General features: G+C 40.1%; 1 protein-coding gene across 3 annotated transcripts; it reads right to left on the bottom strand.

Moving 5' to 3' along the window:
• Positions 1 to 941: 941 nt before the first annotated feature.
• On the bottom strand, positions 942 to 10,774 carry LOC112466260 (probable inactive tRNA-specific adenosine deaminase-like protein 3). 3 transcript variants are annotated; one of them, XR_003042119.1, is made up of 2 exons: positions 10,552 to 10,774; positions 942 to 3,175 (listed from the first exon to the last, which is right to left on the bottom strand). XR_003042119.1 is itself a non-coding variant. In XM_025034271.1 (2 exons), exon 2 carries the CDS (start codon positions 7,755 to 7,757, stop codon positions 6,489 to 6,491), a length of 1,269 nt encoding a protein of 422 aa, XP_024890039.1. In that variant the 5' UTR covers positions 7,758 to 7,765; positions 10,552 to 10,774; the 3' UTR covers positions 5,511 to 6,488. The 3 variants fall into 3 exon arrangements, 2 of the variants coding, with proteins under 2 accessions (XP_024890039.1, XP_024890040.1); XM_025034271.1 differs by lacking the exon at positions 942 to 3,175 and adding an exon at positions 5,511 to 7,765; XM_025034272.1 differs by lacking the exons at positions 942 to 3,175; positions 10,552 to 10,774 and adding exons at positions 5,511 to 7,765; positions 8,992 to 9,124.
• Positions 10,775 to 12,764: the final 1,990 nt, after the last annotated feature.

Genomic DNA, 12,764 nt, shown 5'->3' with positions numbered 1-12,764 from the left:
TGCTGCCGTTTCGGCGGAGAACCTTCTCCTGTGAATAATAAACACTTAATTTTGAAATGAGAAAGATACTCAGTCGATATGTTTATTATTTCGTCATGCTCATTATTATTATGTCCGAAATGCAGAGATAGCAATTTTTGTTATGCCTTGTTTATTAAAATTTTAACAGCATTTATTTAATGTATTACTGTTGTGAGTAAAAACGATAAGAAAATTATGATACAACAATACAATTTTGTACCAAATTTATGCGATAATTTAATATATTTAAATTCTTCCTCTTTACCAAATAAGTTATATTAATAAATTTTAAAGCGTATATCAAAATAAAATAATAACATTGATCACACAAATCAAAAAAGTTTTATATAAAAATTGCAAAAATGTGTTATTCTTTAAATCATTTCTTAAAATAATCATAGCGTTTTAACATCAAATAAGTATTTAATGTATAATTCATTGTATAATGACTTTAATGCATTGATTAGTCATTTGATTGATCGATGTTTATTCTCATTATCGCCATTTCTATATTTCGTGATTAATAGCGTATTTGTTAAACGTTTATATAAGGTTTTAAGTAATAAAAAAAAGAGAGAGAGAGACTGTAGCTGTTTCTCAGAATAATAACTTGCCGCTGCTTGACATTAATTGAAGCTATGACCGATGCGAAAGCATGAAGTGGTTCCGTGATAATCGATCTTTTTGTATAATAACCTTTAATTGTTTCGTGCTTCCAGAAGTTAATAGATAATTTACTATGTTTTATAATCGCAATTAAATTCCCTCTTACATAATAAAATAATTTTGATCTATCACAAGATGATATTAATATATTTTATGGTTTATATGTCGTTTCATAATTGCGAAATTTCTCTTAAAAACTTTTTATATAAATTTAAATATGTATGATTTTTAGTATTATAATTTGCAAACCTTCTATACGTTTTAACAATCGATGGTTTTTCCCTGGTGTCTCCTCCACCTTATAAAAACCGCCCGAAAAAGATGTCTTCGTAATGAAGAACGGCAGGAGAGAACGTCAATTCCGCAGGTCCAAAAACATTCCCGAGGTAGACGGGTTTCTGTATGACACACTTTAATTATCTTATCAAGATCTTGCGTTTATGGAAGATCAATTCGAAACTCCGATGTTTCGAAACTTTTATGCCTTCTTGGATTCGAGTAGCTGCACTGCTGTTAATTTCCAAAATTTTATTCAAAGAAACGTCGATGAAGACAAGAGTAATCCTTGCTTAAAAAAGGCTGCTTACTTCTCGTAAAAAACTCGAAATATTCCAACTGGCGAGTATTCCCGAAATGTCTGGGTAGGCACGAGATAAGTTGAATACGTCTCAATTGCTTTCTAACGACTATGGCTCACACACTGGATAGTGTCTTGGGTTATCAGAGGCCTCCGCCTGACCGTTATCACAACATTTTCATAATCCTTCGTTCCATGGTGCCGTCTAAAAAAAAAGAACCCGATCCAGGAGGAGGTGAACGAGGCCTCTCGTGAATGACGTCAATGGAAGTTCGAGTTTCGTCCACCACGTTCGTCAAAATCTTCTCGGTAGCGAAAGAAAAGCTGGTCCTCCTAAGAACGATCTGCAAGGCGAAGGCTCTCCCGGCGGGACCAAAAGGGGCTTAACCCTCTCCACGATATCCGCGTCTTTCTCTCTTTCAGTATTGTGTTCCTGCCCCGTTACTGCGCAAAGTGACACTACCAGAGTCTTTCGAAAAGTAGCAGCCAATAAATGTGGGCCATTCAGTCGTTGACAATCTCGAATGTGGTCACAAAATCTCCTTTGCAATCTCTAAGGTAATGCCGAGAAGCACCTTATAATCTTCTTGAGTTAATGAGTATTCCGTTGTTTTAAGATTTATTCGCTACTGACGAAGATAATAATTCGTTGTTCTCACAACTGTTCTGTTCCGATTCTGTCAATGTTTTTCTCTTCGTTCTTCTGAACTAAATTGTTTGGTATGTTCTTCACTAAAAATTCACAGACGATTAAACCTTCGTTTCGACGGTTAAGCTTTAGCAAGATGCGGAGTTCAGGAACTTCTTTCAGAAAAAGAAGTCCGGCTGGCAAGACGGTGGTCGATAGATTGTCTAACGGTCCCGACACGAACTCTGGAATGTCCACGGATGATCCAATCCAATCGTGCTTCAAGGAATTAACAGCTTGGCCAATAGGCTCCACTCTCGAGGGTCGACTCTCAATTGGAACCACTCAGTGCTGATCAACGAGACGCGTTTCCTTTATCCTCTAGCGTTGTCGCTGATTACGTCGTCTTGCAAATTCGCGATTTGTCCACCTGAAGAGCTTAACACATCAGAAACTCTGATTGCGTTGCGGATGAATTAAATTTCTGATTTATCATCTGCAGTTTTGCGCTCGCCGTGACCGTCTACCAATTTATCTCGGAGAGATGCCCAGCCTCTAACTTATCTTCTGGTTACAGAGACTGCGGATTCGAGAGGAGCGACTCCAAGTAGCTTATTTGTATTAATTATCAGTTAAGACGTCACAACAGTGATCACCAATGATGCCACTTATCTTACAGTCTTAATTTTATTAAGAGGAATATGTATTATATGAATTACGTGTCTCGTTGCCGAAAACACTGAAAATTTCTTCGGTTATCTACAGATGTTAGAGTTTATATTCTAAGACGAAACTGTTCGACGACGCGACAACAAAGCCAGCCGCGGTAGTTTGCAAATTGGCGTAGTTTGTGACTGGCAGTGTCGTCCCGGCAGACACGTCGTAAGAGCGACGAGCCTGTTTACCACGCGGATTAATTAGTTTTAAAACGTTATCTCTGATATCTCGTGGCTTTTCGTATAGCACGACCTCGAAAGTTCCTCCTTCTGCACGCTCGTCTCGATTTCGCTCCTATCTTTTGTTCCGCGCTCTTTTCTGCCGATCGCCTCCGAACGTCACGATGCGGTGCCGATGTGTCTGTCAGCGCTGTCACGTGCCGGCTGTTCAAAGAATGCCTCCCGATGACGTTACTTCTCGATCGGAGCTTCTGCCCGACCGCGCTGTTTGCCGAGGGAATCTAGCGTTGTTTGCCGTACGCGTTCTATCTTTCTCAATTTACCGCGAAATTTTCCTATTCATGTGTTTTCTTCAGTAAGTTACCGCACTGACTTGACGTAGGAAGTCTGAAACAATAAAAGTGACAGCGATGTTCATGACCTCACTATTGACAGTGAATCGAACTTGAATAAGGGAGATTACACAAGTATTTATTTTTATTATTTTTGGCATACAATGTGTATTACATATTAAATTATAATATAATATGTCCTATACGTGACACAAAATACAATTCAAAACTTTTCTTTTTTTTTTTTAATATATGAAATTTCCATTGTAGAATTATCGTTCGTCGTTCTCCAGCAACTCTCTTCATCAGCTGTTAGATAAACATGATATTGCCTTCCTCATCTCATAATTTATGGTTCGCGACTTTTTGCATCACGTCCGCCGTCCACCTCTCTCGCTCTATCCTTCTTCTCTTTTCATGAACAATCGAGCGACTCTCCGCCGGAATGGATCAGCTGTAGTTTCGTTGATCGATGTCAATCCGCAGGGTCACACCATCGCGTACTTGCTATTCGCTTCATAGCGACTCAAACAATTCCTAGAACGCAAACAGGCGCTTGCGTACTGCCAAAGAAAAAAATGTCAACTCTGTAGATCTTTTATAGAAAGTGATGATTATCTCCATTAGCGTGTGACACAGTTTTCATGTTGTCCATAAAGTAGACGCACTGGAGATAGCATTTTTTCTTATTTCCATGGTCATATAAAGTAATATATTTTTCCAAAACTCACAGTATCAGAATATTTTTCATTCGCGACATTTTTAAACTGTATATGTAAAATTAATATACATATAAATATATATATAAAGTTCTTGCTGCAAGATCTACAGCATATAAACATTTAATTTCATGAAATATACAACGAAATAATAATTCCATTTAGTAAAAAAATGGGATAATCTAACAATATTTTTTTAATCAACCGCTTTATTGAAAGTTCTTCTCTTGTAGATGTAATGTTGCCTTGTACTTTGCATCTGTAGTTGTTTCAGATCGACGACCGTCCGAGCTTATCATAACGAGTCATGACCTGACAAGTCGTCATGAACAAACAATTAAAGTTGTATGTACGCGATGAGCATCATTATTTTTTATTTAACGCAAAAATTTCGGAGATCTATTTCATACATCAATTGTCTTGTACTGTATGTTAAAAATGACAAAAATCTAAAAGTTTGGCATGAAATCATACCAATAAAAGCAGTTGCAACCTGCTATATCGATGAAATTTGACGTTTAAATATTTAATATCGTAACAAAAGATTATTTATTATTTCTAATTATTTAAATTTTGAAGACAAACTTTACTTTATACATATATATAGTAATCAAATATTTGCTCAATATTTATATACACTTGATTCAATTGTAACTTTAATGTAATTTTAATTCGTGCCAATATCGAGAAACTGAAAATCATCTGACGTTCATTTATGCAAATAATTAAAATATTAGTATAATGTATAGATATTTCTTTATTCAAACTATTTCTACTTGACACATCAAAAATATTCAAAATAGTAATTCAAAAATACGTAATATCCATTTATAGAAACGTGTAAAATCCGCTACGTGTTAGTCACACAATAATGCGAAACAAATGTTTCTTAATTAATTATTATCATCTTCCACAGACTGCGTTGTGTGCTCTCAAGTGTCATTAAATCGTATTATAGATCGAACTCTACATAATTAAGTCGAATGGTAATATTCATAAAATCCGCCGAATTTTATCGATGTACTGATGAAATTACATACCTTTTATATTATAACATTATGCCAGGTGTCTTACAACTTGGTAATATTATCTACGTTATGAACGTTTTGACGAATTCGCCGTCGATCTTTGCTCATTATCAGCACCTCTCGTTGAGAGATAATTGCAGAGAACGTGCCTGGATTTCTCCGTGTGAGAAAAAAAAATAACCGACAAATAAGATTGTATATTATTGTCGCGGTGAAACATGATTATTTGTTTCTGAATTAAACGAGTTGCCGTCACGACACGAAGCGTAGAAGTAAACGACTAAGCGCGTTTAAATCATACCGATGATTTACGATTATGCATCGCAAAATGATTTGTGCTATCGAATAATGAACGTTGAAGCCCGACACTCGGGCCTGTCTTCATCGATTATAAATATATATAAACTTCTACACTGTAAAAAAATTGTGTAAAATTACATGTAATTTTGAGACCCACTATAATAGGTGTAAATTTCCACACATTTTTAATTTGTGTAATTGTAATACAAAATTACTTTTTCCTTCCGTACTGTAATGTTGTAAAATTACAACCATTATATTGTATAATTACAACTACTAGTGGGTCTCAAAATTACCCACTATAATAGTTGTAATTTTACAAAATTTTTTTACAGTGTAGGAAAAGTTAAATTTTTAATAAAGAGGTAAAATGATGCGTCGTGTGTATCAATGTATAGTCAGTAAAAAATCGAGTTCTTTCTTTTAAAATAGGCTGTAGAAAATCTCATGTAAAAAATATTTTGGCTATGGTCCAAGCATCAAGGCTCTGCTTTGCACTGAAGGCTGAAGCTCTGCTATCGAAAACGAAAGACAAAAGAATGTACAGAAATGATTTTTACAATCTTCGGGGAATGATCGAACGTCAGCTGTGTGTGTCGACAAACACAAGTGTTAATTCGCCGTGCACACCAATAAGCGGCAGCAGATGCGGACGTACATGCACGCGTCGAGGCGTCAAGGTCACGCATATACCGAGAGTCATTATGACCGAATGCACGTCCGTACCATGTGTGTAGTCTTTTGCGCCGTGTTGCTTTCGATTGAAATTATAAAACCGGTTGCAGTATGCAAGTATCTAAGTTGCTCCCGCGCGACCAATGGATCAAAGAAATAATTTGCCGTTGATAAATGTGTAAAATAATTTATTTGTTCAATAAGTTTCCTATTAAAAAACGTTTTAAATAATAAGTTCGATTGCCTTTTCGGAATATACTATCACAAGAGAGGTGCTAAGGGAGTATTGAATAACGATGTATTAGCGGGTGTCACCAATGCGGTTTCTTTTATTGGAATGGATTTATTTCTTTATGACGTCAGATGTGTGAACATGCACGATGTATTGTGCAAGTGAGATAACGTATCACAAAAATGTCATTATAATGTCATCTGTATGACGCAAGATAACGTAATTCTCATGAGAAGTCGTTAGTAAAAACGACAAACGAACGCGGGGGACATTAACAACGAAATATAAGCTTCGCTCGTGTACGTTTTTTTGTCTTCTCTGGCTTCGCATTAATATCTTCAGTTATCTCCAGAGACCGCGATGACTAACTGCCCATTTAGAACGTTATTATCTTCCACAATAGAACCGCGTCATCTAGTTGCGACTTCTACGAGCATTGATTTCTTCCACCGCCTGCCGGCACTCTTGTTCCAGGATTCCGCTCCAAACTCGGTATCGATGGTTTAAACCCGGCACCGTATGCAAAATCGCCTTGGTGCCCAAAACTCCGACGCTCTGATTGGCCGTGCCGTAAAAGATCCGCGCGACTCTGGAATGCAGCAATGCCATAGCGCACAGAGGACACGGTTCCATCAGCAGGAATGCCCAATAACCCGTGCAAAGATACGGCCCGCATTTTTTCGCGTTATCATCGCATTCCTTCTGCTTCAAGTCCTCGATCTTGGCACCGTTGTTCCTTCGTCCTTTTCGTACGACTTGCGTCTCGAGGGACGTTTGAACCGGAAACTGTAGCGAGGATAGAGATCTCGGATAACAGAGCGGCGTTTCTTCCTGATACCTTCTCTTGATCCTTCTAAGCCTCTTCAAGCTCTGATCTTCAGTCGTGGCGCTCGGATCTGTCCCTCCATCATCGAACGTATCTTCCTCGACAGCGTCCGTTTGTCCCTTCGTTTCTTTGCATTCCTCGTCGCTCAAGTCCCACGCACCACCACCGTGAAGTCTGGCAACGAGATCCACCGCCAGCATAGCGGCATGCCACATGGGATGCCTATCGATTCTCGCGGCAGCCACCGCCAGGATTCTTCCGTCCTCGGGATCGACAATCGCCGCGGCACCGGTGCAGCGCTCATCGCCGACCGTCTCCAACCTCGCAGCCTCTATTACCAGCGACATGATTCGCTCGATCGCGTGCAAACAATTCTCGTCGAAAATCGAGCCGTCGATCAGACTCTCAATCATCTGGTCAGGATGGAAGTTTACCGGCCAGATCTTCGAAGCTTCGCTGGCCTGTAACTTCGTCTTTGGCGTCTTGGCTGGCACCTTCGTCACCTGAAATTTCTCCTCCAGTAAGGAGAGATCGAATCCTCTCTCCTTCAGCTGGGTCTTAAGTTGATTTTCACTGAGAGAAATGTCGTGGTCCCTCTCACATGACGATTCGTCCGAGCGAAGCGGAGCCAGAAGTAATTTTCCGTTGGAACAACGCTTCAGATGAGCGAATCCCGGCAAAACGGTAGATATGCTTTTGATCGCGGTGGAGGTATCCTTCCGTTGCTTCAAGACGCCCACATAGACCTCTTGCAATGGAGGGACTTCCGTGAAATCCGAGCCTAGAATCGGTCTCGCCGTCCAGCTTCTAGTCGCAGTCTCCATCTTGCATGCCTTGATACTCTTCGGCGACGTCATCTTCCACCCTGAAAAGACGCTGCCTTCACTTATCGTTAGAAGATTCCTCGGCGACAATATTTGCGACACACCGCTCTGTCGAACATTATACACTGAGAAGAGTTCATCGCTATCTCTTTATCTCGCAGGGATTATTCTTTGCCATTATTTCCTTTACACGAGATTAAAGTTCGTAAATCCACAAATTTAACATAATTATTTAGCTTTGAAACTATATTTAGTAATTTAAGTATAATATTAAATATAGAGAAAAATGAAATATTAATGAACACAAGGTTCTTTTCGGCATCCATCTATTTGCCATTACATTTGCCATAATGGCCATAACTAAATCTTTGAATATAGATTTTCATTATAATATAAAAAGATAAATTATGTGAATATAAATTATTTGATAAATTCTGAGTGTTACGAAAACATAGTCAATGATCGACACTGAAATATCTCGAAATATCAAACGATTGCGAGAGGTGCCTTAAGGACACTTTCGCGCGTCACGATCGTAAATATCGGTGAGGTTTTGGCGAAAGTAAGAAGGAACGGAGATGATCTTTCCCGCGGCGCCCGGATGGACCTTAATCGTAATCGTAGTTACCCCGCGAGACATCGTCTTACGAAGGAACAGAAGCGATTTTAAATTGCTGTCAACTTGGGCCACGGTCGGATTGATTGTCAGAGTTAGGCGCAATTGTATGATATCGAGCTGTCTGCATGAAGAACAAGCAAGACGTCGCGTTAAAAAGTCCGAAGTTCGAGCCAAAGTTTCCTTTAATTTCGACTGTGCGTAAACATACGCTGAACGTTAACGTTTGATCGCAGTAAAGATAGGACTGTCGTTTATTACATCGAACATATCTCCGTCAACGAAAATCTCTAATCTTGACGTGAGCACTCTGTTTAAAGTTCCAGCAAATATATTCTTCAAACGCATGAAACGCGTGAAATACGACTGAGAGGCGTAAATACTTCTGAATAAATATCAAGAATTACACGATTGAAAAGCGACACTCGAGATTAGCCGAAGAAGAAGAAATAATGTAAATTAATAAATTTGCCATGGCCGCCTATTAATTTATATCATTTTTTTCCTCTTTGCCGCGTAAATAAATTCCTACGTAAAGGTCTTTTAGTTGTGTAACTCATTCCCGTGTACAGTTTACAGAGTTGCGGTAAAACCGATATGCATCGCGTCACGCGATTGATAAATAACGCTGTAGGAATCGTAAATTCTTACGCAAAATCACGATTTTCCGAGACAAATCGCGCACGCACGAGCGGCACACACACCTGCTACTCCGCTGGGAGACCTACTTTGTGTATCAGCCATCTGATAGCTGATATCGTGATACCGTAATAATACGCATCTTCCGTATTCGAGCAGAGAATAAAATGTAAAAACTTTCCACCGTTCGAAATCCGGGAAATATATCATACAATTGGAAGAAACCACTGCAAATTTTTTTACCGTCAATTTTTTTTATCGTTAGATCTTCATAAACTTAATAATAATTATTCAATGACTCGACTTATTATGGAGATGCCGCTATTATCACATTTATAATGCAAAGGAAGATGTTTAACGATAATGCGCTGTGTACATTTTTCTCGAGATACGTCTTTCATTTTTTTGCACTTACACGTAAAGAATACCGAATTCAATTTATCTTCTGATTTAATAAGCTTTAATAAACTTTATGATCTGCACGAGAATCTCCTATATCACATGCAATAAAAAACGGTCGTTATCGGATTATAATCTAATCTATTTTACAGGAATTTTTTCAATTACGGCGTGTTTTTTCTCTGCAACGCTCGTCGCAATACGTGTTGATTTAATTTTTCACAACGTCGTTTAATTTATTCCGAGCAAAAAGTAAGACACGGAAAAACAAACCGATTAAAATTCACGCGAGAGAAGCGGAAAGGATTATTGTTTATCCGTAACAAGCAAAGACACATAAATCGATGCAATGTCTATTTCGCCCGTAATTATAGTATACATAATAAAATTTAATCGATTCAGTCCCCCGTTGAAAAAAAAAAAGCTGTGAGTTAGTTCCGATGAATTTTTTTTCCGCCTGCATATTATTTTTCGAATCGAACAACGTCGCGCCGATTCAGAGAATTTTTGCGGACGCAGCGCATTCGAATTCCGGCACGAGCTCGCACCGCTCGTTTAAGATGGCGTCCAAGATTGCACATTCACAGAGCGTGATCCTTATATAACAGAAAACGAGCAGCAAGCGAGCGGAGTCAAGTGAAGTCCGCTTGACGCCTACGCCGCGCCGTCCGAGGCATCTTATCATCAGGCATCAGCGTCGCAACGCCGCTACGCGCGTCAAAAAACTTTCCAGGGGAATCTAGCTCTTTTCTCCCTTTTCTTTTTCATTTCCTTTCCTCACGGACAAGAGCTGCGGTCCACTTAACACTACAAATGCTTCGAACCATTCCTCTTCTCCTTTCTTTCAGTGAAGAAAGAAGGAGAAGAAGGACGCTTCAAAGAATTTGTAACATCAAATGGACTGTAGCCAAGGTCGCTCGTTCGGGGCTCATTCGAATGCGAGCGGGAAATCTCGCGCGGTGATTTCGAGCGATCGAGGTTCGAGCGGCAAACATGTCCTCCTCGGCCTTGGGTTGCGACATGTCGATCGTTACGCTTGCCTGACGCTAGCTGTCAATGGTCAACGATGCCCATTGAACGCGGCCGCATCGAACGACGATGACCCGTGACGCGCCGTCGCGACGCCACGTGTTCGCCATGCGCACGCACGCACCTTACTCGAGGAATTCTTACCTGCTGCTCCGCGGCGGTGCGGCTACGGCCGCACGAAACACGCCCTGAATTTCCCTCGGGTTTTTTCTTCTCCGTGACTCTCAGCGGTTCTCTAACGCTCACGAAATTCACCGTAAATTGTATTCCTGGAGCGCGGCTACTCAACAGCGATCGGAAAACGCGCGGAAGCACACGTGAGAATTGTGCGCCGGAGGCACCTCGTTTGCTTCGTCGCGACGGCTCTCGCGTCTCTTTGTGGTATGTAGCATGGAGCTGTTTATCAGCGAGGTCCACGATGGCGGCGCCTTCTGCCGGCGAGATGATAGACTTTTGCGAGAGGCAGGGATATCCGCAGCCTCGGTCATCGGTCGTCAGGTCCGTGAAATTTTCGCTTTTTTCGCGCGTGGCCAACGCCGGAATCCGCGCGCGAGTCGGTCATGGCCGCCGAAATAAGAATCCGAAGAGGAGCCTCGTTTGAATATCCGAGTTTTAATGTTGCGGGATTTATCAGTAACATTCCACCACGTGGTTTCTAAAGGGGATAGGACAGAGCTACAACTTGCAATTGTTTCTTTCTTTATTGCGCCATTATCACATAAAGAGTTTTGAATCGTTAATTGAGAATGGAATGCGAAACTGATAATTAAATTTACTTTAAATCTTTCTCTTTATATATCTGTTAACGTTTGCGATATTTATATTACAAAAGATTTTATTCAATTATTAAAGATAGCGACTATATTTAGGACAATAACGGGGATAGTAGGATAAAAGAAGAAAATAATTTGCCCAAGTAAAAATACATATTATTTTTAAATACTCTAAGTTTTAGACAAGCTAAAAATCATATTCAATAATCTTTCCTGTAGTGAGTATTATGATAAACTTTTGTAGCGAGATTTCGCGGGGATCTTTCGTTTCATGCAAATAAATCCGATAAAGTGCTGCAATAATATTTGCATTGTTAGACCGCAAATATAGATTTGAGCGCATGTGAGCACGCATCATCGTTTTTCAATGGAAAGATTTAATTAACATTTACATATCGCGATATTTTACTGTTCATCGTCATGTAACTCATTTTTATATTGGTATTGTATGATTGGTATTGTATGGGTTTTCTAATTAAAGACACGCAAATAGGAGAGAGAGTAGGTATATAAAAAAATGTTAATTTACATCTGGTATTTTTAATTTGCTAAATACATTATGAATCATGACTTTGAATTTATTCAAATATTTTAAGTTGTACATATATTTAAAATTTCTAAGCGCAGCAATTTCTTCAAATTAATTTTGAATTTCTTAAATCAGATTCACTTATCTGTGATACTATATACTCATAATGTTTACTTTACTGAATATTTCGAATTAATACGCGTTCCCGCATTATCACACGGAAAAAAAGGCTTGGTTGAATTTACCAAGTTTTTCTTGGTTACGTATATATTGGTAACTACAACCATTGACTTGGTTGCCGTAACCATGTACACTTAGTTAGTTTGACAATTCAAATTTGGTTGGAACTATTGGTGCTTATAACCAACGTAATTGGTTGAAGTAACCAAAAAACTGTATTGCGATTGATCACCCAGAAATTAGTTCTCACAACCAATGACCGTAGCTAGTTTAACCAAGTTCTTGGTGAATTAAAAAGCATGGCTGCACTGCAGTCGAAGACTGAACGTGCTAACGTACGGATGTCGTTGCGTCGTCGTTGACGATTTTTCTCATCGACGTCGTGTGCGGGTTATCGGTCGCGGTGAAACGCGAGCGGTAAGTAGTATAGTAATGCTAATTCGAAGCCATGGTGCTTGCGCGGGGGTACAGGGCCAGGGAATCCCCGCGCCGCTGAGATCCCCCTTCCCGCCGAGATTTCCTCGCCCTGCACAATGGCTTCGAATTGATATTGCTATACTGTTGCAGTAAACCCTTCGGCAGTGAGTTTCTCGGTCGTGTCCCGATAACTGCGTGTTCGCGATATCAGGGTGTGAGGTATCTTGGAGAACGGGAGCGCGGCGGGAATCGCCGACGGACTCGCGAAATCCTTCATCAACCTAACCTAATCTTCAGCACGCGGCGGCCAGCGGAGAATCTACGTCCCGGATTCCGGCGACGCTCGCGAGCCCCGAGGGGTTCGTCGACTTTTTCCGCGCGCTCGGCGGTCGACTTCATAAATATTGGACACGAATACGCGCCACATACGTACGCCGCCGTCCCGACCGCGAAAGGAC

The sequence above is a fragment of the Temnothorax curvispinosus genome, unplaced genomic scaffold (genome assembly GCF_003070985.1).
Source record: "Temnothorax curvispinosus isolate PA1 unplaced genomic scaffold, ASM307098v1 QBEX01016011.1, whole genome shotgun sequence".
In the NCBI taxonomy this organism is placed as follows: domain Eukaryota; kingdom Metazoa; phylum Arthropoda; class Insecta; order Hymenoptera; family Formicidae; genus Temnothorax; species Temnothorax curvispinosus.
This window is presented reverse-complemented; position numbering and strand designations above follow the sequence as displayed.